Source organism: Malaclemys terrapin, chromosome 5, assembly GCF_027887155.1.
Source record: "Malaclemys terrapin pileata isolate rMalTer1 chromosome 5, rMalTer1.hap1, whole genome shotgun sequence".
In the NCBI taxonomy this organism is placed as follows: Eukaryota; Metazoa; Chordata; order Testudines; family Emydidae; genus Malaclemys; species Malaclemys terrapin.
In genome coordinates this window covers 24,789,466-24,816,678 of record NC_071509.1, presented here as the reverse complement: position 1 = coordinate 24,816,678, position 27,213 = coordinate 24,789,466, and the positions used below count along the sequence as shown (strand labels likewise).

Below are 27,213 nucleotides of genomic sequence, written 5' to 3'. Positions count from 1 at the left end.
GAAGTTGGTCAAATAAAAAACCATTTCCTCACCCACCTTGTCTCTCTAAAATTAGAAGTCACGATCATGTTTTTTGAATGCTGTCTGTTCAGGGAAAATGTCTGTTCTATTGTTTCAGAGGAAAGGAAAGTATTAAACTATCTTTTATTGGTCTTCAATAAAGAAGTTGTTACATAAGGTTTGTTTACAAGAATGTCTGTGCAAAATCTGGGTGCAGATCGGGCCCAGAAAGAGAGAACTTAAAGTCTAGGACTGCAACATTAGAGCGTAATATGTGCCATATTCCTACTTGAGGGGTCAAGAGAAATTTACTTAAACTTCTGTTTGTGACTATCACTGCAAAAATTTTAATTCAGGAATTCCTGTACCTAACTACTAGTAGTATATCAGTGAAAGGTAAATTCTGAAATCTGACCAAATAGACTGGTATTACATTCCAACCTGAAGCTCTCCAAACCCTAGTTCTGGGAGACTACTTGAGGGATCAGGTTTGAGACCATGGGTTTTTCATTGGGAGCACAAGACAAGAATCCTATGTGCTCTGGAGGTCAAACACCATGACAAAAACAGCCCAGCAGGTGCGCCATAGGGAGGGAAGCTATCTCTGAGATACCTGTATCCCAGACCACTTGGGGCTGCATAGCCTAATATTCGTCTCTAGATTCACTATTTGTACAAAGCCCACAAACACTAGTGCACATAACTGATTGTTTTCTCCACCCTTAGATTATAGAAAGAGTAGAAAAGAGTAAAAGGCTCTGCATGCCACAGCTATAATCTTGGCATCTAGAATCAGCAATAGATCTAATAGTCCAGTGACTATATCAGCAAAGGTTAAATAAAACTGCCATTGCTACCTGTTGTTCAGATTGTTCTCCATTTTATAGTGTCACTTCCAGCTTGAGATTGAATCAAGTTAGTTTTCTCCTAATTGTCACCATGTCTTCCAGGTACTGAGAGCACAGCAAACTAAAGGAGATGTGCCTTTGAATGTTACCCATCAACTGGGTGCAGACCAGACATTGCAGACCAGAAGTATACTCTGTCTCCTCTCCTTTATGCATTAAATGGGAGTGGTGATGAGAGAGATACCTGTAGAATCCCACAGGAGAGCAAGCAAAGTACTTTGTTACCTTTTGTAATTTGAGTGAAATAAGACCATTGAAGGGCCTTCCTATCCTCTTACACAAAGTCCTGCTAACACCTCTCAGTTCATGGAACCTCAAGCCCCTGATAGAGCTAACAATCAGATGGACACCTTACCTTAGTTATGAGGAGAAAATAATTACCCATGACTTACGGAATTTCTGTAACAAAGCTGTGTTTAAAGCCACACTTGCAGATGAATGAGGTCAAAATGCATATGTAACTGCTCTGGTCCCACTACCTCTTAACTTTTCCAACAGTGGAAAGCTAGAGACTGGTTGGATATTGATGAGGTAATTAAAACGGAGACCGCTTTTTGAGCAGGGGCCTTTCTACTGCCTGTTTAAAGTTGGCTTGCATCCTGCTTGTTTGTAGGGAAGCATTAACTATCTGCATCAGTGATCCCCACAATCTGCCAGTTGTGATGGCTTTAATGATGCAAAACAGCTACGTGCCTGCTTGGAGTGGGACTGAGTCTACAAACTTACTTCATGTAGGCTCCTGAGCAGCAGACCTGTCAATAAATCCTGACATGAGTTGCCTGAGTTAATTCTAGTTGGCATCCTACAGAAGAGATGCTCTGTATTCCATTATCCGTCTCCTAAGCTATCCATTCTCCTCAGTTTTGCTCAATGCTGATTCTTCCTCCTTCCACAAACTGTCACGTCTGTGAGTAAATTGTTTAGATTTTAGAACTTTCCTTGTATTTATAAAAGCCCAACAGGATAGCCTGACATTAGGGAATAATAGAATGTGCAGTACTCTATCTCCACACCTCCCAAATCTTGGGAAATCCAATCTGATTGGATTTTCCTGCCAGGATTCTCTTTAGCATTGTGAGCAGGTCAAAATAGCTGATACATTGAATATTTGGTCAAGTCAGCTGCTCTTGCTTTGGCCCAGACATCAGTCCTTTCTGGGAATACTGTGCCAGGACAGCTAAGCGGAGCCCTGTGACTAGCCATGTATTTTGATTAGACTCATAGGGTGAAGTCACTGGCTTATTCATGATTCACTCTTCTGGTTCTTCAACCAGATGGGTACAAGACAAGTTTTTTGTTTTTGTTCCCCCCACCTCCCTCCACCCCCAACTAGATGTAACCATTAGAATTTGCAAGACCAGTTCAGTTTTGAAGGGGGCAACCAGATCTTTTAAAAATCTTCAGAGTTTTCATGTACCCTAATTTATTAAGTACTTGGTATTTTTTTTACTTCCATCAGTCTCATTTGGGACTAAAAGAAATTCACAAGAATTATGTGACAGATATGGCAAGCTTGTATATCACTGTGGACCAGGGATAGTATATAGCTCCGGGGGAGCATGGTCACCCCCTCATGGAAATAAAAACAGTAGGGGGTGATTAGGCAAATTCACTCAGGCTGTAACACCTGCAGAGAAAAGGATCATATATACACCTCTACCCGGATATAACGCAGTCCTCAGGAGCCAAAAATCCCTACCACGTTAACGGTGAAACCCCGTTATATCAGGGTAGCGGCGGCAGGGCTTCGACGGTGATTTAAAGAGCCCCGGGCTCCGGCCGCTGCGGGGAGCCCAGGCCCTTTAAATCGCCGGCCGAGCCCTGCTGCCGCAGCCCCAGGGTTACCACGCTATATGCGAACCCGTGTTATATCGGGTTGCGTTATATCGGGGTAGAGGTGTACTAGTTCAAACTGTATTCTCCAGAGTCAACAGATAAAAGACTGTTGGATAAATAGTCTGAGTTTAAATGGACTCTGAGCCTTCTTTCTGATCAGACAGACAAACAGGGCCTTCTGTCCAATGGGGCTTCCAATCCTTCCTGGGAAGGATTGGAAGGACTTTGATCTGCTGAGGCCCCATAAGACTGGTGTTTTCTCTGTAATGCTTTCATCTTAAGAATAAATGTTCGCTTAGAAAGAGCTGTGTGGTAACTCGTAACTGTGGGCAATTAGAACTGTTCATAGCCTATGAGGAGAAAGCAGAGTGCAGAGAGGCCTGTTTAGGCAGCCTGGCTTGCTGGGGAACTCTCAGCGTAGGTGGTGAACTGTGCAGCCTGGAAAAACTCTGGTCAGGAGGGAGAGAGATAGGGGTCTCCGCCCAACAGAGGTGGTGGCTGTGGAGCCGGAAGCTTAAAAGCGAGTGCCCGTGGAAGGGAAATACAGGCACTGTTTCCCTGAACTGTGAAAGTATAATTTTAGGACATGTTTCAGTATAAAACTGGATGTTTGTTTGGTTTCTTTTGGGGGGGGGAAATAGGGTGAGGGAAACAAATCTTTGAACTATGAAAAATTGAGAGAGCTTTCTTAGGGTCCCAACCTCTCTCCCATGTAATTTTTTTGTTTTGTTTTATTATCCTAATCAGTCACATGAAAAACCAATTACAATTAATGATTTTGACATCTGATAGAGCCAGTTCATTAGCTGATAAGCATATATACCTGCTATAGCTGAGTGTTCACACCGGGATTTTGCACTGTCTTAAAAATGAAATTAGATAAACAGTTGAATAAAACTGATTGTAATTTTGTGTAGACAAGCTCAGTGCATGTAAAAGACACACCTGTTTGATCAGTTTTGAATACTAATTACCTTCAAAAGGCCTGTTAGGTCAAACCGGCTAAACAAGTTGTTTGCGTTACCTATATGTCAAAAGTTGTAAAACAGCCAAACTAAATAACTGAGTGAGTGGAGAGTCATTTAAAGACAATGGGTAAAATCCTTGTGAAGATAATTGCAAAATTCCCATTAAAATGGGGCCAGGATTTCACCCAAGGACTCCCTGAATATAAACCTTGTAGGGTAGGAGGGAACAGAATTGTACGTATCTTGTGCTCATAAAGAGAGACAAGGTGAGTGAGGGCCTTTTATTGGACCAACTTCTTTTGGTGAAGGAGACAAGCTTTTGAGCTTACACAGAGAGCTTTTTTTCAGGGTCTGTTCATAAACCCATTTGAAGTGGTCCTGTGTTAACTGTATCTGCATAATCTTGTACATTCTTAAAGCCATTTCCTTATCAGGAAGTGATATGTTGTAAGGGTGTGACCGCATGAATCAGCTGGTTTGTTTTATATTCTCAAATTGTAAAGTCGGCTGTAACTAGCAAGGTCCTAGGCAATAAGTTATTACTCTGAGGAGAGTGATGTATATTGAAAGAAGAGAGATTTTAGCCATGTCCTGAGAGGTAATTTAAATTCCTTCCTATAATTCTTCTGTAACTGCCCCCTAAATAAACCAAAGGATTTTTTTTTTTAAGTATGAGCTCCCTCCTTCACAATAAAAAGTATCTTCCTTAATCCTTCTGCCATAAGTCACTTTAGGGTTGAAACCAAGAATGGAAGTTGGTCTAAAGGAAAATTTTTTAGAAGGCCTTATGAGTGAGTTGGGAACCCAGCATATGTCTGTAAGTGTAGGGTTTGTGGTACCATATTATAATATGGAGTGAACAAACACCTCTTAAATATGCAGAGATTTGGGTCCCTTACATTCAGTGTAAATTATCCTCCCCAGCATACACATCAGTCGTCTTTCTGGATTTTGAACACGAGCATGACAATAGGTGGTTTCATAGAAAGAGTAGAAATACTGGCAAGTGTTTTCAACCACTCAGGTTCACATAATACCCAGGGTGGAACTTATCTAGTGCAGAAGATTCTTGCAGGTTTTTGGTAACACTTAAACCCTAAAAGAAGGAGCAGAGGAGCCCCAATACTGGGAAGAACTGCCTATGTAATTAGATTGCAAAATACTCTTTTACTAAAGAGTTAAAGGCAAATTACAAAGGGTTTGTAAAGTTACAAATGGGCTTATACGATTCCAATACCAAGAAGTGTATGGCTGATTATTAATGTCTAGATAGTTGTGTTAACAGAATCTCCCTTAGCTCCTGAGAAATCTGAGCTTTCTAGGTTTCTGTCTGCATGTGAAAGTAACAGTAACAAAGGGAATGAAAAATACAATATTAGAAAGGAACGAAAACTTTGTTATTGGCGCTTGTGTTGTCACTTGCTCTCTGTCCAAAAAAACAATGCTGTAGTTCAGATTCTTTTGGGCCTTTTCTACACTCAGCAGCTGTACTGCTTTAACTGTACTATTATAGCTAAAGTGGTACAGCCCCCATAGGATGGACACAATTACAGTGATAAAGATGCTTATTCCCATACCATAAGGCCTACATTTTTATTTTCTTGTAACCAATTCTTACTTTTATGCCTCATAATTTGTAATCACTTAAAATCTGTCTTTCTGTATTTAATAAACTTATTTTATTTTTATATCTAAACCAGTGTGTTTGGATTGAAGTGTTAAGGTAACTCCATTTGAGATAACAGGATTTGTGCATATCATTTTTTATTAATGAACTGACAGACTTTATATGAGCTTGTATTGTCCAGGAGGGTGCTGGGCAGTACAGGATGCACATTTCTGGGGAAGGTCTGGGATTGGGAGTTTGCTGGTGTTGCCCTGCGCTGTAATTCGCGAGAAGAACATAAGAATGGCCATACTGGGTCAGACCAAGGGTCCATCCAGCCCAGCATCCTGTCTGCCGACAGTGGCCAATGCCAGGTGCCCCAGAGGTAGTGAACCTAACAGGCAGTGATCAAGTGATCTCTCTCCTGCCATCCATCTCCATCCTCTGACGGACAGAGGCTAGGGACACCATTCCTTACCCATCCTGGCTAATAGCCATTAATGGACTTAACCACCATGAATTTATCCAGTTCTCTTTTAAACCCTGTTATAGTCCTAGCCTTCACAACCTCCTCAGGCAAGGAGTTCCACAGGTTGACTGCGTGCAGTCTGAAGAAGAACTTCCTTTTATATATTTTTAACCTGCTGTCCATTAATTTCATTTGGTGGCCCCTAGTTCTTAAATTATGGGAACAAGTAAATAACTTTTCCTTATTCACTTTGTCCACACCACTCATGATTTTATATACCTCTATCATATCCCCCCTTAGTCTCCTCTTTTCCAAGCTGAAAAGTCCTAGCCTCTTTAATCTCTCTCATATGGGACCCGTTCCAAACCCCTAATCATTTTAGTTGTCCTTCTCTGAACTTTTTCTAATGCCAGTATACCTTTTTTGAGATGAGGAGACCACATCCGTACGCAGTATTCAAGATGTGGGTGTACCATGGATTTATATAAGGGCAGAAGCTGGCTAAAGAACTCACAGAATATAGCCTGGAGTGATTTACATGATGGAGGTACTCAGTACGTGATGGAGGCTGTGTAAGTGCAGACCAGGAGTGGTAATTCTCACAGCGAAGCCAGGTAAAAGGCACCCCAGGCTGGAGAATTGAGGGGACATAGCTGTCCATCTGTTCAGATTGTACCCTGGGTAATGTCACACTTGCATCCAAGAGCTTTAAAAGGACTAGCTCAGGAGCTCGCTGGACCTTTAATGTTGATTTTTTCAATAGGTCTTGGAAGTTCCAGAAGATGGGAAGAAAAGCTAATGTTGTGCCAAGTTTTAAAGAGGGTAAATGGGGTGACCTAGGTCATTACAGGCTTGTCAGCATGATGTTGATCCTGGGCAAGATAATAGAGTGGCTGATAAGGGACTAAATTAATAAAAGAATTAAAGGTAGGTAATGTAATTAATACAAGTCAATGAGGGTTTATGGAAAATAGATCCTGTCAAACTTTGTTTTTTGATGAAATTATAAATTTGGTTGATAAAAGTAATAGTTTTGATGTAATGTACTTGGACTTCTGTAAGGCGTTTGACTTGGTGCTGCATGACACTTTGATTAATTGTATATTCTAATTTTTTTAATGTGACACTGGCTAATAGGTCTCAAAATGCAACTGTAAATGGGCAATTATCAAGCAGGTCTGTTTTCAATGGGGAGTTCTTGGCCCTATGCTATTTAATATCTTTATCAGCAACCTGGAAGAAAACATAAAATCATCACTGATAAAAATTTGCAGATGATGCAAAAATTTGGGGGAGTGGTAACTAATGAAAAGGACAGGTCACTGATTGAGCGCAGTTTAGATTGGTTGGTAAACTGGGCACAAACAATATATACTTGAATATGGCTAAATGTAAGTGTATACATCTGGGAACAAAGAAGTTGGGGGACTTTTTCCTGGGAAGAAGTGACTCTGAAAAAGTTTTGGGGTTGGTGGTTAATAACTAGCTGAACATAAGCATCCAGTGTAATGTTCTGGCCAAAAGAGCAAATTTAATCCTGGGATGCATAAACAGGGGAAGCTTGAGTAGGAGTAGAGAGGTTATTTTACCTAGGTATTTGGTAGTGGTGTGACCGCTTCTGGAGTTCTGCGTCTACAGTTCAAGACGAATGTTGATAAATTGGAGAGGGTTCAGAGAAGAGCCATGAGAAAGATTAAAGGATTAGAAAACATGCCTTATAACAGTGGTTCTCAACCTTTCCAGATTACTGTACCTCTTTCAGGAGTGTGAAGCCTGAGCCTCACCACCCAGGGATCAAGCCCGATCCCAGCTGCCTGGGGCTGAAGCATGTAACTTAGTTTCATGGGGCCCCCTGTGACGTGCAGCCCTTCTTACCACCCCCTAACACTGGCCCTTCACTTGCAACCACCCCAAAACTAGTCCTGCGACCCCCCAACTTGAAAAACATTGAACTAGACAAGTTGCTGTACCCCTCAGAATACCTCTGTGTACCCCCATCAGTACATGTATCCCTGGTTATGAACCACTTCCTTATAGTGATAGACTCAAAGAGCTCAATCTATTTAGTTTAACAAAGAGGAGATAAGGGGTGACTTGAGTAGTCTGCAAATACCTACATGGGGAACAAAGATTTCAATCTACCAAAGAAGGATGTAATAGCAGTTGCTGGAAGTTGAAGCTAGACAAATTCAGACTGGAAATAAGGCGTAAAAACGATGAGTAATTTACCATTGGAACAATTTACCAAGAGTCATGGTGGATTCTCCACTGATAATTTTAAAATCAAGATTGGATATTTTTATAAAAAAATATGCTCTAGGAAGTATTGTTGGAAAGTTCTGTGTCTGTGCTATCCAGGAGGTACTCCTGACAGAATTCTGTGGCGATGCAGAGGTGCGGAATTCATATGGACCACATTTCTGTGCCCCCCACGCAGAAAAACACACAAGAAATCTGTGGGGGGATGCGTGTCTCTTCCCAGGCAGCACATCTGTTCCAGTGTGCCTGGACCAGCTTCAGAGATGAAAATCACTGCAGGAGGAGGCTCGGCGCAGGGGGCAGGACTAGCCAACAAGTCAGAGAGAGACTGTCCCTCTCTCTTGATACTGCGACTCCAGGGGCGTGGAGGAGGGTAGGTCTCTCTGTTATGCAGGAGGAAGGCTCTGTCCCCAAGGCAGAAGTGTAGCAGCCTGTCTGCCTAGTAAAATGTAACTTCTTGAGAATTGACAAAACACTTAATTAAATATTAGTGTTATGTTACTGAAAATTGTTTTTAAGTTAAAGCAAATAGCTTTTGTAAAAAACCCACATTTTGCTAATGTTGCTGGTTAATTGATTTCAGTCTCTGAGGCAGAAATGTAGCAACCTGTATGCATAGTAACATTGTTAATTACTCTGTTAACTGTTCCCATTCTCAGTCAATTCCCCCAGGAGCATAAAAACTTGTAGAAGTTTTAAGGCCCCTACATTGACAGAGTGATGTAAAGCCTTATGAATGACAGTAAGGGAATCAGCTAGGAAGATCTATGCACTTTCTCACTTTTTTCCTGTGCCAAAGTGGCACAGTGGGATTAGATTTTTTTACTTACCCATTTAAAAAAAAAAAAAAGACTTTTGAGGGCAAATAAACATTTACCACGCACTCAATAAAATGTCAGGACAATCCGAACCAAGCACTTCCCAAAGTACCTAGCTAGGTTCAGGACAATGATTAGCAAAACTGTATGACTTTGATGTGTATGTATGACGTTTGAAAGTCTGAGCCATTTAAAATGACATTCTACTTCCCTCCCCCTTCCCCCCTCCGTTTGGTGTTCTGCAAAGTAATTTAAATGAAAATCCAGGATTATAACTAGAATGCAGGGTATTGGTTAACAAGTATTTGTAACTTAATTTTCATGTGTTTAGGACATGCTGAATAGTTATTGTGACTTTTTCCTGTATTGTAGTTTTAAATAACTTACCAAAACAATTGAAACTGGTGTGATTATATTGCATTATTTTGACAAATAAAATTTGCAGAATTTTTAGGCACAGAATCCCCCCAAGTGTAACAGGAGGTAAGAGGAGATGATCAGTGGTCCCTTTTGGCCTGAATCTATGAAGCTATGACATACTATGTAAACGTTGGGAAATACTAAGTGTAGTTTGTTCTTTGAGATAAAGTTCAGAATCTCCTGTGGAGTTTTTACTTAATCTGTGTTGAAAGTACATTTTACTGTCATAAAGTTCTTCTAGTACAGGGGCGGGCAAACTTTTTGGCCTGAAGGCCACATCGGGGTTCCAAAATTGTATGGAGGGCCAGTTAGGGGAGGCTGTGCCTCCCCAAACAGCCAGGTGTGGCCCAGCCCCTGCCCCCTATCCGACCCCCCACCCCTGCTCCTTGGCCCCCGACAGCCCTTTTCCCCCCCCCCGGGACTCCTGCCCCATCCTGTTCCCTGACGGCCCCCCTGGGATCCCTGCCCTATCCACGCCCTCCTGCTCCCTGTCTCCTGACCCCCCCCGGATCCCCCACCCCTGATTGCCCCCCGCTACCCCCATCCAACCCCTCCTCTCATTCCTGACTGCTCCCTTCTCCCCCCAGACCCGTGCCCCATCCAACCATCCCTTCTCCCTGACCACACCTGGAACCCCTGCCCTGACTGCCCCCCAATGCTCCCTGGGACCCCTGACCCCATTCAACCCCCCATTCCCCACCCTCTCACTGCCCTGACCCCTATCCACACCACCACCCCAAACTCCCCTGCCCTCTATCCAACCTCCCCGCTCCCTGCCCCCTTACCGCACAGCCTGGAGCGCTGGTGGCTGGTGGCACTACAACCGCGCCTCCCAGAGCACCAGGACAGGCATCCGTGCCACCCGGCTAGAGCCAGCCACGCCACCGCGCGGCACAGAGCACCGGGTCCGGCCGGCTGTGCAGCTGCACTGCCAGGCAAGAGTTAGCAGCCCCGCCACCCAGAGCATTGGACCAGCGACGGGGCGAGCTAAGGCTGTGGGGGAAGGGGGAACAGTGTGGGAGGGCCGGGGGCTAACTTCCCCAGCCAGGAGCTCAGGGGCTGGGCAGGATGGTCCCGTGGGCTGCATGTGGCCCGTGGGCCGTAGTTTGCCCACCTCTGTTCTAGTAGGTCAGCTGATAAGTCTACTTCAGTTGCCTCCAGTTCTTTACATGTCTTTCCCAGAGAGTCGTCATTCAGTTTGGGAAATACATGTTAGAAGCCACAGTTGTTTTGTGAAACCATTTTGAAAGTTTTTTGTTTTCGTTCCGGTGCAGAACAAAAATATGCTGTGAAATGGCAATGTAATCTTCCAGAGAGCTCTAGTTATCATCCTTGAATTTTATTTAGGCTAGGAAATAGTTCTTAAGTCAAACAGAGTCCTTGTTGTTCTAAGTATACTCTGTCATTAATCTTGCTGTGATGGTTGATGCTTTGTGTAGTGTTAAGCCTTGTTGCTCTTTGGTTTGGTATGTTGATTAGCTGGCCACTTCGTGCTTGTTAGTGTTCCTTATCAACTTAAATTGTTTGCATCCTATTGTTTTCCTTTTATCATTTTCAGTAACTTCTATTAGCTCTTCAGTTAATTAGCCGTAACAGTGATCTTGTTTATAAATAGAATCTGTGAAGACTAATAGGATGAAGTTGATCTAGTTTTTCAATAATATCAATGATATTTGCAGTTCTAAGAATAGCTTTTGGTTTTGCTCCTATACATCTTGTTTGAAAACAAAACAAAATTGAAAGGTCAGACTTTAAATTGTCATCTTGAATAGATGACCTACATGCTTTCTCTTTTTTTTTATTTTTGGTTCCATTTTATAGTAGACACTTGAAATGATGTTATTTCTGATCACTCTATCCCAGAGGTCGGCAACCTTTCAGAAGTGGTGTGCTGAGTCTTCATTTATTCACTCTAATTTAATTTAAGGTTTTGCGTGCCAGTCATACATTTTAATGTTTTTAGAAGGTCTCTTTCTCTACGTCTATAATATATAACTAAACTATTGTTGTATGTAAAGTAAATAAGGTTTCTAAAATGTTTAAGAAGCTTCATTTAAAATTAAATTAAAATGCAGAGCCCCCCCGGACCGGTGGCCAGGACCTGGGCAGTGTGAGTGCCACTGAAAATCAGCGCGTGCCATAGGTTGCCTACCCCTGCTCTATCCTTACAACTTTCTTTTAATGTATTTTTTTGTATGTTAATCCTTACTTGTATTACCATAGTGCCAAGGAGCCCTAGTCATGGACCAGGACTCCATTATGCTAGTTGCTATACAAATATAGAACTAAAAGGCTGTTTCCTGCCCCAAACAGCTTACAAACTCAAGTATAAGACAAGAGACATCAGGTGGCGGCGCTGAGATTAGATACGGGGTGCACAGTGAGACAATATTATGATTGTAAAGTCAAACATTCAAAATTTAGGAAATGCCAAGTTTGCAATTGCCTCTACAACCTTAATTCTGCTTCTTTGTGCAGCGTCCTGTATTCTGAATAAGGAAGGTGTATTGTGGAAAAAGTAGCATGGAATTGTGTAACTAAAGACTATATTGTTATGTATTTGGATGGGCAACCTCAATGTTTTATAGTGCTAAGCAATCTAAAAGTAGTGTTACCAGCTGCCCCTTATTAATGTGCAGATACGTGTTTAAACCAACATGCGACTTATTTTTGACTCCATAGCAGTACCTTTCAATTTCATCAGGTTTCCATCTCTGCCAAATGAACTCTTTGAAAGGTGCATTATTGATGAAAGAGTTTCTTGGTTGATGACAGTTCTGTTGAGTTGAAAACTCCTGTATATTTCAACCTCAAAAAGAGCTGCATTATAGTCTGCTCTCACTAGATGAAACCACAAAGGTTTACCACAGGAAGACTATTGCCCACATGCTTTTCTCATCATGATTTTAGCTTTTAGTTTGGTCCTGTACACTTATGCCATTCATACCTGATGTAAAGTTTGAACTCCGGATATCCAGGTATCACATTGAAAGCTTTTCTATTTCAAATGCTCTGTTGCTTCAGATACTTTCTTGAATTCCTAATTAGCATTTCTGAATCATTGTTTAAAATTTATCCATTTATTGTGCGTGAGTTGCACAAGATTTATTTTCCAAGATAGTGACCACATGACACTCAGATGTTATGGTGATGGGGCCCATCTATGTACATAGATGATTAAATCCTCAATGTCATCAATACTATGTTTAGAATCTATCAAACTAAGACCAGCTAATACATTCTTAAACATCACTGGGGCAGTGGCGGATTAGCCAGTGGGCCAACTGGTGGGCCCCAGAAAAATGGGCATGCCCCCAACCTGCTCCGCCTGCCCTGCACTCCTGCCGGGGAGTGGGGTTGGAGCATGGGGGCTTCTGCCCACCCGGCGCTCCTACTGGGGAGCATGGGAAGCCCCTGTGCCCCGACTCCATTTCCCCGTCAGAAGCGGGAGGTGCGGTGGGGGGATGACTGCAGGCAGAAGGGGTGGGGAAGGGCTCCCACTTGCTCTGGCTCAGGGCCCCACAAAACCCTAATCCACCTTTGTATTATCTATTCTGTGGTAAACTGTGTTTAAAGACATATTAATTAACTCATGTTAGCTAACATGTTTTGAAACACCATTTTTCCAGTTTAGACACAGCACTCTGTCTAGAGTAGAGTAGTTCTCCTGTCATTAGGTGACCTCTCCTGCCTTCTAATCAGTCCTGTTCTATCTACCTGTTTTTCCTGGGGGTCTAGTAGAATAACAACACCAAGGAAAGGAAGTTTAAGAGGGGAAGGAATTACTAGATTGTCTGAAACTGTTTTATATTTCTTTATTTAAATCTTTAATTCAAATACTATACAGACAATTTAAAAAAGATCTGTGTTGAAGCTTCAAAGCTACTTTTTGATTATGGACTGAGAGCAGCGTTCCCACTAACTTTTCCCACTCATGTGCGGAATGAATTTTGTTATGTGCCTCAATATGGAGGTGATGTGTGACATGTGGTGGGGGTGTGGCCGAGAGGTTGGGAGGGTGAGGACTGTGGCTAGGGGTGTGGGGCCAGGGATGAGGGGTTCAGGGCTAGGGCAGAGGATTGGGGTGCAGGGAGGTAAGGGCTCCGGCTAGGGGTGCGGGCTCTGGGGTGGGGCTGGGGATGAGAGGCTCAAGGCTGGGGTAGAGGATTGGGGTGTGGGCTCTGGGGTGGGACTGCGGATGAGGGTTCAGGGTGTGGGAGGGCCCTCAGGACTGGGGCAGAGGGTTGGTGTGCGGGGGGTGAGGGTTCTAGCTGGAGTCGTAGGCTCTGGGGTGAGGTTGGGGATGAGGGGCTTAGGGTGCAGGATGCCCCATGGCAGCTCCGCAACTGCAGGAGAGCATCTCTCCCCAAAGTGGCAGCTCCAGGGGCTTGGGCCGCGGGATAGGCACCTCTCCCCAACTGCGGCAGGTCTGGGCCAGGGGAGGGGCATTTCTCCCAGTGGCAGCCCTGAGCACCTGTGCAGCATTTAATAGGCTGCTGCGTGGCCGCGCAGCTTAGAGGGAACTTGGAAGATCAGAGAATTGGGATCTTTCAATCTAAGTAGACATCAAGTAAAAGTAGAGGATTAGATGTGATGTTCCTGACACTTTCAAAGTTTAAAAAAAGGCAGAAAAATCCAAAAATATTTCATGCAGCATTTATACCAGGTGAAGAAATAAAAAAGCATGACTCTCCTTTTTTTTTATTTTATAGACCACCTTTTAATTCAGATGTTTGCCGTGTTGTAGCCATGTTTGTCCCAGGATATAAGTCTGAGAGACACAAGGTAGGTGAGGTCATATCTTTTATTGGACCAACTTCTGGTGGTAGAAGGGACAAGCTTTTGAGCTACACGGTGCTCTGACACCCAGGTCACCTTCTCCAAACCTGTGTAGCTCGAAAGCTTGTCCCTTCCACCAACAGAAGTTGATCCAATAAAATGTATTTCTTCGCCTACCTTATTTTTTTTTTTTCTTTGCATGCATAGGCATGGAATGGAAAGTAGTACATATATTTAGGAACAAGTTGACCAAGTTACACTTGTTATGGAAACCATAAAGCTAAATTTCCTGACTTCAGTGTGATTGATCTTACAATTTTAATGTCAAATTAATGGAATGGGGGATTTTTGGTAGAAGTGTTCCATTCCTTGGTTATTTGGAGTTCATTTTTAAAAATGAATTGCCATTTATATCTTGAGCCTGGACTCAGTGCTAGCCTAGGATGCCTGTGAAACAAATTCTGGTGAATAGTTTCTGCTACATTCACTCTCTAGAGAATACACAATAACAAAAATCTGAAAGATGAAAAGCATTGTGTTGTGAATTGCTAGCATTTAATGGAAGACCAATTACACCCTACCCATAGCTGCAATTTAATAATTGCACATTGGCTTTAGGTGTACATTGATTAAGAGATTTGAGGTACAGGATAGAAAGTGCTGAATGAATTTGAACATTGTCCTTTTTGCTTTCTAAAAACATACTGAATTTGCAGTTCATTACCAAATGCAGCAACATTTTGTTAAATTTTTCTTAACTCTTAAATATTTTCTGATTTCTTGTTTAGTTAGAGATTGTACTATCAGATGGGCTTCAGTGCATTGATGTAATGAGATGCTGCCTGTAGAATAAAGATCTGCTCTTGTCCTCTCTTGTGTGCATTTTGTAAATTAAGGCATGACAGGAGGAAAAGGAGAGAACTGATTGGATGTGTTACATCTGCAGACGATTAACATGACTGCTGCAGCTTGCTTCCTCAGTGTTGGAGCATTCAACTGCAGACAGCTTTGATTGTGGAAGAGAAAGCAAGCAAGAGGGAGGAACATAGGATAGCCTTTTAAATTTTAATGGTATCTGATCTCTTTGATGCATGCATGTTCAGTGGTTTTTCTGTGGAATCAAGACAATGAAGGTCTTTAATTTTATATTATTGAATCAGCAAGGCCTTAAATGATGTAAGGTGAAATGGGGTTCCAGTGTAACTGTCTCTGAAGAACTGCGGCTTTCATGGTGAGTGAATGTATCGGACATGATGCTCGGAATGTATGCAACATCTTAGGCAGTATATTAAAATAGTACATTATTTGCAGCACCACCACGGAGAATGGGAAGCTGTTACTGTGCTGATTACTAGTAAAAACAAAATAGGCTAGAGAGTAGCTTTCAAATGTATAGTTAAAAATGTAAACCTTAAGATAATCTCTTGTAGGTATTAAAATCCTTTTTAAAAATATGTAAAATAAACTTCTCAAAAGGAGAATATTTTCTCTTTGTGCAGAGCAAGATTGTTTCAACATGAAATACGTTGAGGTACTATATCTTCATGAAGGTGGTGATTAAGGAGAGTATACCACTGCTAAATGAAAAATAAATCAGGCTGTTTTGTTCCTTTAGCAAGATTAAAAACAGATGTTGGGTACATTTAGTCTTTAACTCAGTAGCTTTCGAAATAAACACACAATATAAATAATTTCCAGACCTCTTATGCATCATGCTTCAAAATCTTTATTGGTAATGAGGTGTAAAGCAAGCAAAATGTGTGCATGTTATTGTTTAACTATTTTTGTCATTTCACTTAAAATTTTAAAGTAGACCTGCTGTCACAGCATATACCTTAAAAGTTTTATTTGGAGAGTTAAGTCTCAAATGGTTGTTTCATCCTATATGAGTTGCACATGTATATCTATTACTATATTGGTTTAATATCTCTTAATCTGTATATATTTATAAACAAGCAAGAGTAATTAAACTTAAGAGCTGTTCAGCAATTCAAGAGGTGTTTGCTAGCTACAGTATGTCTGCATGTACAGCTCTTGCTACACTCTCAATCAGCAAATATTCTTAATGTGAATTTGCGTAGAGTTCAGAATCTACTTCATAGCTGTATCTTCAGAGACTGCATCCTCTGTTCATTAACGTGAGGATTATTTAAAAGCTGTTGTCTTCTGATTTTTTTAATAACATAACAAAAATATTTTGAAATGAGTTGTGAATATTGACTGTCAAATATTGTCATTTTTACTCCTTTTTGGATTTTGCTTGAAAGGGTAAAAATACTATTGACAATTCATACAGCTTGTTTTATAAAATGTGCCACTCCCATTTTAGGAGCATGCTGATGATGGTACAAGTTCACTGGTCTCTTTTACTGTGTAGTATTCAGTAAAACATCCAAAGACATTTGCTAAAATATAGAGGAGGAGGATTTGGGCTTTAGAGGGGGTGGAATAATAGTATCTCTTAATGAGCCAGCATCTTAAATAACCACAACAAAGTAACCTCTAAAATTTGTTGGTATTTCAATATCCTATTTATATAGTAACAGAGTGTGAGAGAGAGAGAGAGAGAGAGAGAGTGAGTGTGTGTGGTGGAAAAGATGTTGGGCTGGAAAAAATGGGTCTTGTGTGAATGAAGTATTTTCAAAATCTGTTCTTCTATACAGAAAACAAAATCCCCACTCCAGAACATTGTGTGAAGTCCCTTAAACCTCCCAGAAACAGCTCTGTTTTTCAGTCACTCTTCAGCTGAATGAAACTCTTTCTAAAACATGTCTTTTCACAAATTCCATAAAGCAGGTCACTTAATTCTCATTCCTTTTTAAAATTGTGTTTTTTGTTTTTTTTAAAAGTTGGTCTTCTGTGTATGCTTTAGGAAGAGCAATATATAATGAGTTCCATACATCATCTTCAATTTCTTTTTAACTTAATTTAATGTGCTTTCTATTAGTAATAATCCAAACAATTAAAATGTTGTTGTAAATTTAGGAACAAGGATCAGTTGGCCATTGGAAGCAGTAATACGTGTTAATGTTTGATTAAGTTAATTTTCAAAAACAACTAATTTTGTCATATAAGAATAAAATGCAGGCTTGTAATTGATAGAGAGAAATTGGGAGAGGGAGTGGAGTTTAACTGTAACAGCTTCATTCAACTGAGTAAAACTGATGTACTCCAGATTTATGATAGTGTAATTGAGGACATGTTTTGGCATTGTGCCTTTTAATGCATTTCTATCTCAGTTATGATCAGTAGTTTTCCAGGGGGTTGTTAAAATTTTAAGCACAGCAACTTTATTTTATCTTTGAGTTTCCAAGTACGTAATCTGTTAGTGTCTCCACCCTTGGCACATTTCTTTGTACCTCTTCTCTACACTCTGGATATAGTTTTCCATAGAGAAGAGCTTAGTCAGTACAAACTAAATAGCCAATACATAAATACTGTTCATGATAGTTTAAATCAGTCTGGTGGCTGCTACTCTTTGGAAGTCAAACTAATACAACAGTGGTATTTAACATATTGGAAATTAACCTCATGATAGCACCATGATTTTCCAGATGGATCATAGTGCTCTCTTTTCATTCATATTGCTGTGGAAACATGACACTCGTTCTTTGGGGAGAGAAAGAGAGTACAAATACTTCTGTATCCACTGCAGTTGATGGAAACCCTCAGGCTTTGGGGGCAGAAACCACCTTTGAGAAGGGAATTAGGAATAAAGTTTCCATATACACAGGTTAAGGAATAACTGCTTATTGCGGAGTATCTTGCATCCTTCTCTGAAGCATGTGGTATTGGTAATCTTTAGACTATGGGTCTAACCTAATATGGCAATTTGTGTTCCTAAATCAGGAAAATTGGGGATTCCTCTAACTTTGGCCTAACAGCTCCACAGTCCTACAGTGTCCTGTCTTCTCTATCGGTGGTTTCCAAATGCTTCTTTTCTCCCCCCACTTCTCATATTACTTTAAAATGTCAGATACTAGGTCCAGATTACATGTAATAATTATATAACTTTTTTTTCTATGATTTAGCATGGCAGAAGCATGAAGGAATAAGGGATTGGGAGTTTGGGAGAAGACCTTTGGCCTTCCCTCTTGGTGCAAATATTAATGGTTATACACACGGCTGAGGCAGAATATTAAAAATGTTTGTTTCTAGTGTGTTGCAGCTGTCTGCTATGGCAGACCATTAGCAGAGATGTTGCAGTTTTCTATTAATGTGGTCTGTAGTGTGTAAATGGAGCTAAAACAGACTGTCACATTATTCTGCATCTGTTTCAGCAGAGAAAGCAAAGATGCTGCGTTTTTTAAAAAAGTACTTTTCATGCCATTCAGTAAATTAGGTACCTACTTTGGAAATCCTGAATGACCAAGCCTGCTTCAGTTGTACTAAGGCCTTTTAAAAATACTTCCTTAGTGGTTTTCTATATAGTTTACATGGTGGTTTAAAATAAATAAATCAGCCTCTCAGTATTCTTTGGAGGAAGTTTTCATCAATGAGAATGTAGAAGAGTCTCATGGATGCACCCACAAATTACTTGTTTATAGCACTCAGATTTTGCAGACAGTGTTGCATTTGTGAGGTGGCAGACTATATGATAAGAATTTAACACATTAAGTATTTGTAATTTTGACTTTTTTTCCTCATAGACCAAATACGAACACTTTAAAATTAGCTTTATTTGTAGAATACCATCATTGGTGATATGCCTAACTCACTGGTTCACATGCCATAGTAGGGTGGAACATGAGTTGGTTTATCAAAATAAGGATCCATTAAAACTACATTTAAAAAAATATTAAAGGTAGTTTGAGTTTTAGACATGGCACTATGCTGGGTCTTAAAGTTTAGAACCTTAGGCCTAATGTAAATAATATTTCAAAATGAAATAAGCAATAAATAGGTTTTCTGCTTAGCCACAATTAAAGTATTTCCTCTTCATTCCGCTTGGATATATTTACAAATGGTTTGAGTAGGAGAAATAGTTTAGAGCCAGATATAAAGACAAAGTGTTTATTGCTTTAAAGAATTTTGGTTTGGAAGTCTGCAGTCATGAAATAGTGATTTTTCTGCACTTCATCAATAGATCAAATCTTAAAGATGAGTGTAAAATGTTTAGCATATTCAAGTATCACTCTTAGCAGCAGCTCATAGACAATCTTCAACTTGAGTTTTTAAAATATTACTTGTAGAAATGAATTTAGACTAACTTTTTAAAAATGAAGGGAATTAGACCATTACTCAATACAATTTTGTGTTGTCTTCACTTTGGGGGATTACTATTGACTTTGATTCAAGACATTTTTTTAAATGATAATTGGAGTTTGATTATGAATTGTACAGAAAGGTTTCATAAGTTTTCCGGAAAGTGTTCTCATCTTGCATGTTTCTGTAGTTGTTGCGATACAGTGCACGGCTTTGATATTCTCCATCAGTGTAACCAATTATATTCTTTTTGTGCAGGAATATGAAGAAAAAACTGGACGAGCTCACAAGCCACTCTCTCCTAAACAGAATGTGAGGAAAAATCTTGACTTTGAACCCCTCTCCACCACAGCGCTTATTCTAGAAGACAGGCCAGCGTAAGTTCTGCATATTACCATAGTAGAGGCCTCTTAAACTTAGGATGGAAAAACCTTTCTCACTGTGCATATTTTATGACTATAAATTATTTAAGCAGATGAGTTGTTGGGGGGTTTTTTTTTTGTTTTTTTTTTTAAACCCAAACTTCCGAACTACTGAATAAATGAATGGCATATTTCTAAGGCATATTAATAAAATCTACTGTAAGTTTCAATCTTTTTGTATAAAAAAAAGAACTAATTACTGTCTAACGGTGGTGGTGGTGGTGGTTTTAAAAAAAAATTTTAATTAGCTTACAAACATGAATGGCTAAGTAGTTCATCTTTAACGTAACCCAAGAATAAAAAATTAACAAGCACTTGCTGAAGAATCTGAGGGTAGCAAGGGTAATGTGTCGCTGGCACAGTAGATGTCCAATCCTCATAAATAATGAAGCAGTGTACCAGAGAATGCTCTGTGGTGGGTTCAGTGTCACAGTATGAAGGATGTCAGGCACTTGATAGATTGGCTTATCCTCTTATTTTACGCAGAAGTATTCTTATACAACCAAACCCATATCAGACTTCTTGGAAAGAACTGTATTGTGGTTTGTCTCTTACTTCTACATATGCTTTTTTGGAGAATTTATGCTGAATGTCTGGCTTTACTGCATGCAGAAACAGATTAAAAAAAACCTAAATCACCATGGCAGGCTGAATTTTAAATAGTCTATTTAAAGTAGTTGTGTGTGCAGTTTAAAGATAAGAGTAAATGAAAACAAAACCTGATGTAGACTAATATATTACATATTTTTCACAAGTGCATTTCCACTGTTTAATGACAGTGAAAATAGCTCTTATCAAATTGTCTACCAATATATCGTGTTAGTTACTTGGGGCACATCTATACTACCCTCTGGATCAGTGGGTAGTGTTTGATGTATCGGAGATCAATTTATCCCGTCTCATCTGGACGCGATAAATCGATCCCTGAATCGACGCCCCATACTCCACCTCGACAGGAGGAGTTAAGCGTAGTTGACGGGGGAACCATGGCAGTCGACTTGCCGCCTTCAGGACGGCAAGGTAAGTCGAACTAAGATACTTCGACTTCAGCTACGCGAATAACGTCGCTGAAGTTGCATATCTTAGTTCGAACCCCCCTGCTAGTGTAGCCCAGGCCTTAGCTTATAAAGCTGTCTGGCTGTGATGGGGCTAAAGCACGTAGTATTTTTCTTGCACATACAGAACAGTGGTCAAGTCTTTTATTAAGTGCTAGGTATATGTGTTCAATCATAAAATATGTTATATGTTAACGTGGCGACTCCTGTATAGTGTTGGGGCAGGACTGTTCATTCAATGAAAACAAACTGATACTCATCCCTTCAGATGCCTGATATAGAGCTATCAACCTAGACAGGGCTTCCAGATCCACTCTGCTGGCCGTTGCATTCGCACCATCAGCAATTGTGGCCCAGGGACCAATGATACCCATTATGGGGTCTGCCTCCATACCCCAACAGCCCAGCCCATCATCCTTTTTGGGCCTCTGGGCTCCATACTTCTGGGCACCTGAATATGAGGACCCTATTTTCCACACCAAGCAGTGGTTACCACCAGATGGAGAACTGCAGTCCCCACAGGAGCAGTGGATGGAGGATTGACCATAACTGCTGGTGCTACCAGACTCACCAGTATCACTCTCTTCATCTTGTCCCAATGAGGCAGTATTATCAGCCTTTCCCTCACCCACAGATAATTTTCAACAGTACCAGGCCCTTCTTGGGAGAATCACAGACTCTCCAGATTTCACTGAAAGAGGTCGAGGATGCAGTCCACACGTTCCCGGACATCATCTAGGATATGGTTCCTTCTAAAGTGGCACCCCCAATTAATGAGGCCGTCATGGAACCTGCCAGAGTGAACTGGCACATTGCTGCTACCTGTGCCCAGATGCCAAAGAGGGCTGAAAAATGCCTCTGTATTCTCCCTAAGGGAGCGGAATTCCTGTTTTCAGACCCTAATCCCAATCCCCTGGTCGTCCAGGTTGTGTTAGAAGAACTCAACTACACCAGTCCAAATCCACTACAGCCAAAGGACTTGACCTCTTTGTAAGGAAGATGTTTTTTTTCAGCTAGCTTAGCATTCTGAATGGCGAATTACCATGCTTTTGTTGTTCAAGTGTGACTTTTTTTGAATTACAACTAGCTGTCAGCGTTAAAGAACAAACACCCTCAGGATTGCAGGCTTCAGTTCTGGTTATCCGGGATAACCAGTTACAGAATCTTCCCTCCAGGCATCCCTTGACACCGTGTCACTCCAATGACTACCTCAGTAGTCATGAGACGGACTTTGTTCCTGTAGACCTTGTGGTTCCCCTGAGGAATCCAAATCACCATGGAGGAATTTCCCTTTGAGGATTGCCACTCTGAGCTATCTTACCACTCTAAGGATGTTTATACTTTGCCATCCCTGAAGCAAATACTTCAGGCCTCTTCTCTCTCAACATTGACCACTGCCTTCATACTTCCTTCAACGGAGGATGTATGAACCCCCCAAGAAATTAGAGGATGCAGCGAGATAGGCACCCTGCATCACCATCCTTCACTTTGCCACCTCTTCAAAAGTCATTTTTGATGTCCCAGCTGAGGTTCAACAACCAGTCTCCACAATGCCTGCTACCATGCCCTGCAGTGACTGCCCGGCCCATTTTCTTCCGATGTGGTGCACTATTACAATGGACAAATGGGTCCTGGATGTTGTATCAAATGGCTACCAGCTAGATTCGCTTCTCTCCCAGTTCTCTGACCCATCTTTCTTCAAGGACCTCTCCCATAAGAGAATTCTCAAACAGGAGGTTGACTTCCTCCTTCAGTTGGGAACAATAGAGCCAATACCATTCCCTCATGTAGGAAAGAACTTTTTCTCAAGGAACTTTAACTTGGCCTTTAATACCCTCCCTCTACTCATGTGACTGGTTTATGGCCCTTGATTTGAAAGATGCATATTTTCATTTGGATATTCCCCCTGCTATCAGAAGTTTTCTGCTCTTCACAGTGGGCCAAGAGCACTTTCAATGCAAGGTACTCCTCTTCAGCTTCTTGATGGCCCCAAGGGTGTTTATGAAAGTTCTTGCAGTGGTGGCCGCTTCACTTTGTAGACAAGGAAGACTGATATTTCCTGGGTGATTGGCTGCTCATGGATCAGTCATGCCAATAGGTACAAGCAACAACCATCACTGCACTCCCAACTATTTCTTTCATTAGAACTCCAAGTAAATTTAGACAAGTTCATGTTGACACGCACACAAAACACAGTATTAATTGGGGTGGAATTCAGTCACAGGAAGGGTCTATTTACCTCACAACCGATTCCTCCCCATGAGGGATCTCCTCAACCAGCTTCACCTTAGCCTTCACTCTTCAGCCCAATCCTGCCTCATCCTTTTAGGCCACATGACTCTGTGTACTGTGTCACTCCATTTGCATGACTGCAACTAAAGTGCCTTCAAATCTGGTTGTGGACAACCTATCCCCCAAATACCATGTAGGATGGGGGGGAGGGAGAGGGCTGGCTCTTTCTTCTTGCAGCACTTACAAAGACACTCATCATGGATGCCTTCCTGCTAGGATGCAGAGCACATCTTGATGACCAGACAGCCCAAGGCTCCTGGTCCCTTCAGGAATCCAGACTACATATCAACCTTTCAAGTTTTGAGCAGTTTCGGAATGGCTTGCAGGCTTCGTACCCATCATTCAGTCCATACACATTTGGACAACTACCTATCTATTATATAAACAAGAAGGAAAGAGCAAGATTCTCCCCCACCCCCCAAAAAGGTAGTCCACCTCTGGAATTTCTGCATCAAGCACAGAATCATACTCTCAGAAGTACACATCCCAGGGATGATGAATTCCCTGGCAGACAGCCTCAGCAGGCATTTACACATGGAACAGATATGGGAACGCCACCGATCAACAGCACAGCACATCTTTCAACAATGTTGGCAGGGTGGGGGTGGTCGTGTTTTGGATATCGCAACACAGCATAACAAAGTGCCTGGCTTACTACTTCCCCAGGCATCTAAGGCCTCAGCTCCAGAGGGGATGCCTTCCTGGTGCAGTGGTGAGAATCACTGGTGTATGATTTTCTTGCCATAACTCTACTTCCTTGGTAATCAGGTAGAGGGCTACTCAAGCTTTAATCATCCTACTAATACAAAGTTACTGAAGGGCGTCATAAGGACATTTCTTCTCTCTCTCTTCTCCCCCCCCCCCCCCCAGCTCTGAAACCAGTCCTTGTCTGAATCTGAACCTTGTCTTCTCTGTTCTCATGAGGCCACCGTTCAAACTTTTGGCCTTCTATTCCCCCCCCCCTTGTACCTTTCTTTGAAAGTTGCCTTGTTGACAGAAGTTGCCTTTGCTAGAAGGGTTGGGGAGCTTGGGGGTCCTTGTGGTGGACCTGCCTTGTGAAAAACTGTATATAAGGACAAGATTTCTTTGAAGCTACATCCAGAGTTCGTACCTGAAGTGGCCTTCTGAGTTCCACCCTAACCAGACTGTTCACCTTCTAGTGTTTTACGCTAAGCTTCACCACAGCATGGAGAAGACAAGACTCCATTCCTTGGACATGCATAGGACTCCAGCCTTCTACCTGCACAGAACAGCACCCGTTCAAAAGTCCCCAAGGGTGTTCGTGGCTATTGCTGAAAGAATGAAGGGGAAAGTATTTTTCCCCCCAAAGACTCTCTAAAAGGATTTTCTCCTACAGCATCCTTTGCTATGATCATATGAAAGCCCCTTCTCCTCAAACCATCAGGGCCCATTCTATGAGCACCCCAGTGGCTTCAGTAGCCTCCATACAGGGAATCACCGTTTCAGAAATATACAGAGCAGCTACTTGGGAATGAATATGCACCTTCACCAGGAATTATGCTCTGGTCCAAGCTTTGTCTGTGGACATCTCCTTTGGTTCAGTGATCCTCCTCATTATGGTACTGTTACCTGGGGTTTCCTAAACCCAGAATGCTTGGTAATTTTACTCTCTGCAAGGCAGTGTTAGGAAATAAATCAGAGACCCAGCACCTCCGTCTGCTAGATGGTTGGTATAAATCGCACAAAGTCAAGTGCTTTCACTTAAAGCCTTTATTTTATTAGTCTCCTGCACTCTCACAGGAATGCCTTCACTCGAAACTGCTGCTTTATTTAGTCTCAAGCACATACAAATACAATACGTTATAGAGCACCCCCAAACAATAGTTACCCATGGTTTGGAGGGGTCTTGAATTGTCAAATGACAAGGCTCAAGTGGTCAGCTATCTGCCTGTCACTGGGGATTCCAAGTCACATTCAGATAGTCAAATCCAAATTCCTCAGACCTGTCTACTCCCTTTGTTAGTAACTGCTACAATCACATCAACATGTCAATCAAAGAAAAACAATCAATCAAGCAAGCATTTTTAAGCTGTTAGTTATACAGATGTGGTTTTGCAGAGTCTGCAGTCTCATGTGTCCCGACACACACAAACCAGAAGTCAAATATAGAGAGACTTTCTGTTTTTCACAGATGCTTACCCCAGCGTATCAGGAAGGGCGCAGAGTTAGGCTCGCTCCTTGTGATTGCTTCCCCCTCCCTCCTAACTTTGCCTTAGTTAAGCTAAGTTCCTACAAAGGCCTTACAGGTGTTTTGAGCAATAAGCAAAATAATTGATATTTCAGTACTGGCAGTGGCCTAGGCATTCTGTTGTGTTGCCATTGTCTCCCCTGACAGTACAGCATACTTCCTTGCTTCCTCTTCCTCAAAGAGCACAGCCTGGGGGTCATCTGTATTCCCCTTCCAACGCCTACTTCAGGGAGTGGGGAAGTTGAAGAAGAAAAACTCTTAAATGTAAACTTGCTGTTAATGTTTTCTTTGGATCCCTCTACTTTTAACATCCTCAGAAGGCACAAACCTTAATCATGGCACACGTTGTATGGCTAATACCTGAGGCATAGGTTAAGTGAGAAGATCCTCCCCCAAAAAAAATTTAAATGGGATTATTTGGCAATTCAGTGAACCCTGTGTACTCCCTCTCTTCCCTGTTTTCCCTTTCAAGCATTATGCAACTTATAGAGCTACAGCATCACCTGTAAGAAAGCAAGGCATTAAGAAGACAGGAAGTGACTTATGTAGAATAACCTATTACCTTTGTGGTTAAAGATACATGGTTAAAGATACATGGCTGCACGAAAACTCATCTTAGCCATTCCTATAACAACCTTGACTCTTAGCCACAAGACACATATTATGAATGCTTTTAGTTTATATACATCACAAATATAATAATTATGGAATTAATGACTTAGATGTTCAAACATATCTATGTTGATGTGTATGTTGAGAGTGGATAGCTGTCTTCTGAGCAAGAGTTGTTAAAGGAATGTGTAAGGTGAATTAGAGACCAGATGAGTGAGGTAATATTGTCACATGTCAGTATTAACTAAATGTATAAACTGTAAAGGATAATAGAATACATACAAACTTATTAGTCACTTCCTGTCTTAATACTTGGATAATGTTGTAGTATATTTTGTATAATGGTTTATGTTAATTACTTCAGCAGCATTAACTCTAAGTTAATAAAGATCTTTGTATGACAATGTGCTTTTGTGCAGTGAGAATATAATCCAGGCTTTTAGTAATTGAACTAACACCAAATTGTTGGCCTAGGGTTCAGTGATTAGCTAGTAGTGGTGGGGAACAGGGGACCCTTGCAACTGGAGGAGTGAGGAGAGGAATTAGGGACAGAGTTTTGAAATAGGGAGGAAGGTCTCTGAGAGCAGAAGGGAGAGAGTTAGTTAGAATTGGGAGATGTGACTGCACAGGTAAAGGAGGGGATGTGGGTGGAGTCTGTGTACTGACAGGTTTCAGAGTAGCAGCCGTGTTAGTCTGTATCCTCAAAAAGAACAGGAGTATCCGAAGAAGTGGGTTGTAGCCCACGAAAGCTTATGCGCTAATAAATGTTAGTCTCTAAGGTGCCACAAGTACTCCTGTTCTTTCTGTGTACTGAGGATCTGTGACAGGAAGAAAGAAGGTGGATAGAATGAAAATTTTGCATCCTTGACAAGTAGCTGTAGAAAATACTCTGATTCAGTATAGCAGCCTTAAACACGTAAACTGGATAAGCATTAGTATATTCTATTGGCTTGCGAAAATTATTCAGTGTGTTCACTGAAGAGTGCTCAAATTACAAAACAAAAGGAAATTACTCAGCATTTTTTCTGTGTAGAATGATTGTATGCTGTCAGTGTTCTTTCCTTATCTTTTGTTGTCATTTGTGGAAAAATCTCCCTAAAAAACTGACAAGTCGCAGTATTATGCTTCTGCCTTACTTTGCCCAGAGATTTTAAAGTTATGCATGCCAAACTAAAATTACATTTTTTAATCAAGGAACCTCCCTGCAAAACCAGCAGAAGAAGCACAGAAACATAGACAACAGTACGAAGAAATGGTGGTGCAAGCAAAAAAAAGAGGTGATGGGTTTACTCTTACATCAGGAAATGTAAAGGGATGTTAAATCTAAAAATATACTTGCCTCAATATCTGCCCTT

General features: G+C 41.3%; 1 protein-coding gene across 3 annotated transcripts in view; it reads left to right on the top strand.

Annotated features, from left to right (window-relative positions):
• Positions 1-27,213, top strand: part of TBC1D14 (TBC1 domain family member 14) — a 106,576-nt gene that overhangs the window by 43,933 nt on the left and 35,430 nt on the right. For 2 of the 3 annotated variants that reach the window (XM_054029205.1, XM_054029206.1), the window contains 2 exons: positions 19,527-19,645; positions 27,053-27,135. In XM_054029205.1, the coding sequence (XP_053885180.1) occupies positions 19,527-19,645; positions 27,053-27,135 (202 nt within the window). Of the gene's footprint in view, positions 1-15,094; positions 15,295-19,526; positions 19,646-27,052; positions 27,136-27,213 lie in introns of those variants that run through there. The other variant, XM_054029207.1, reaches the window with a different exon arrangement.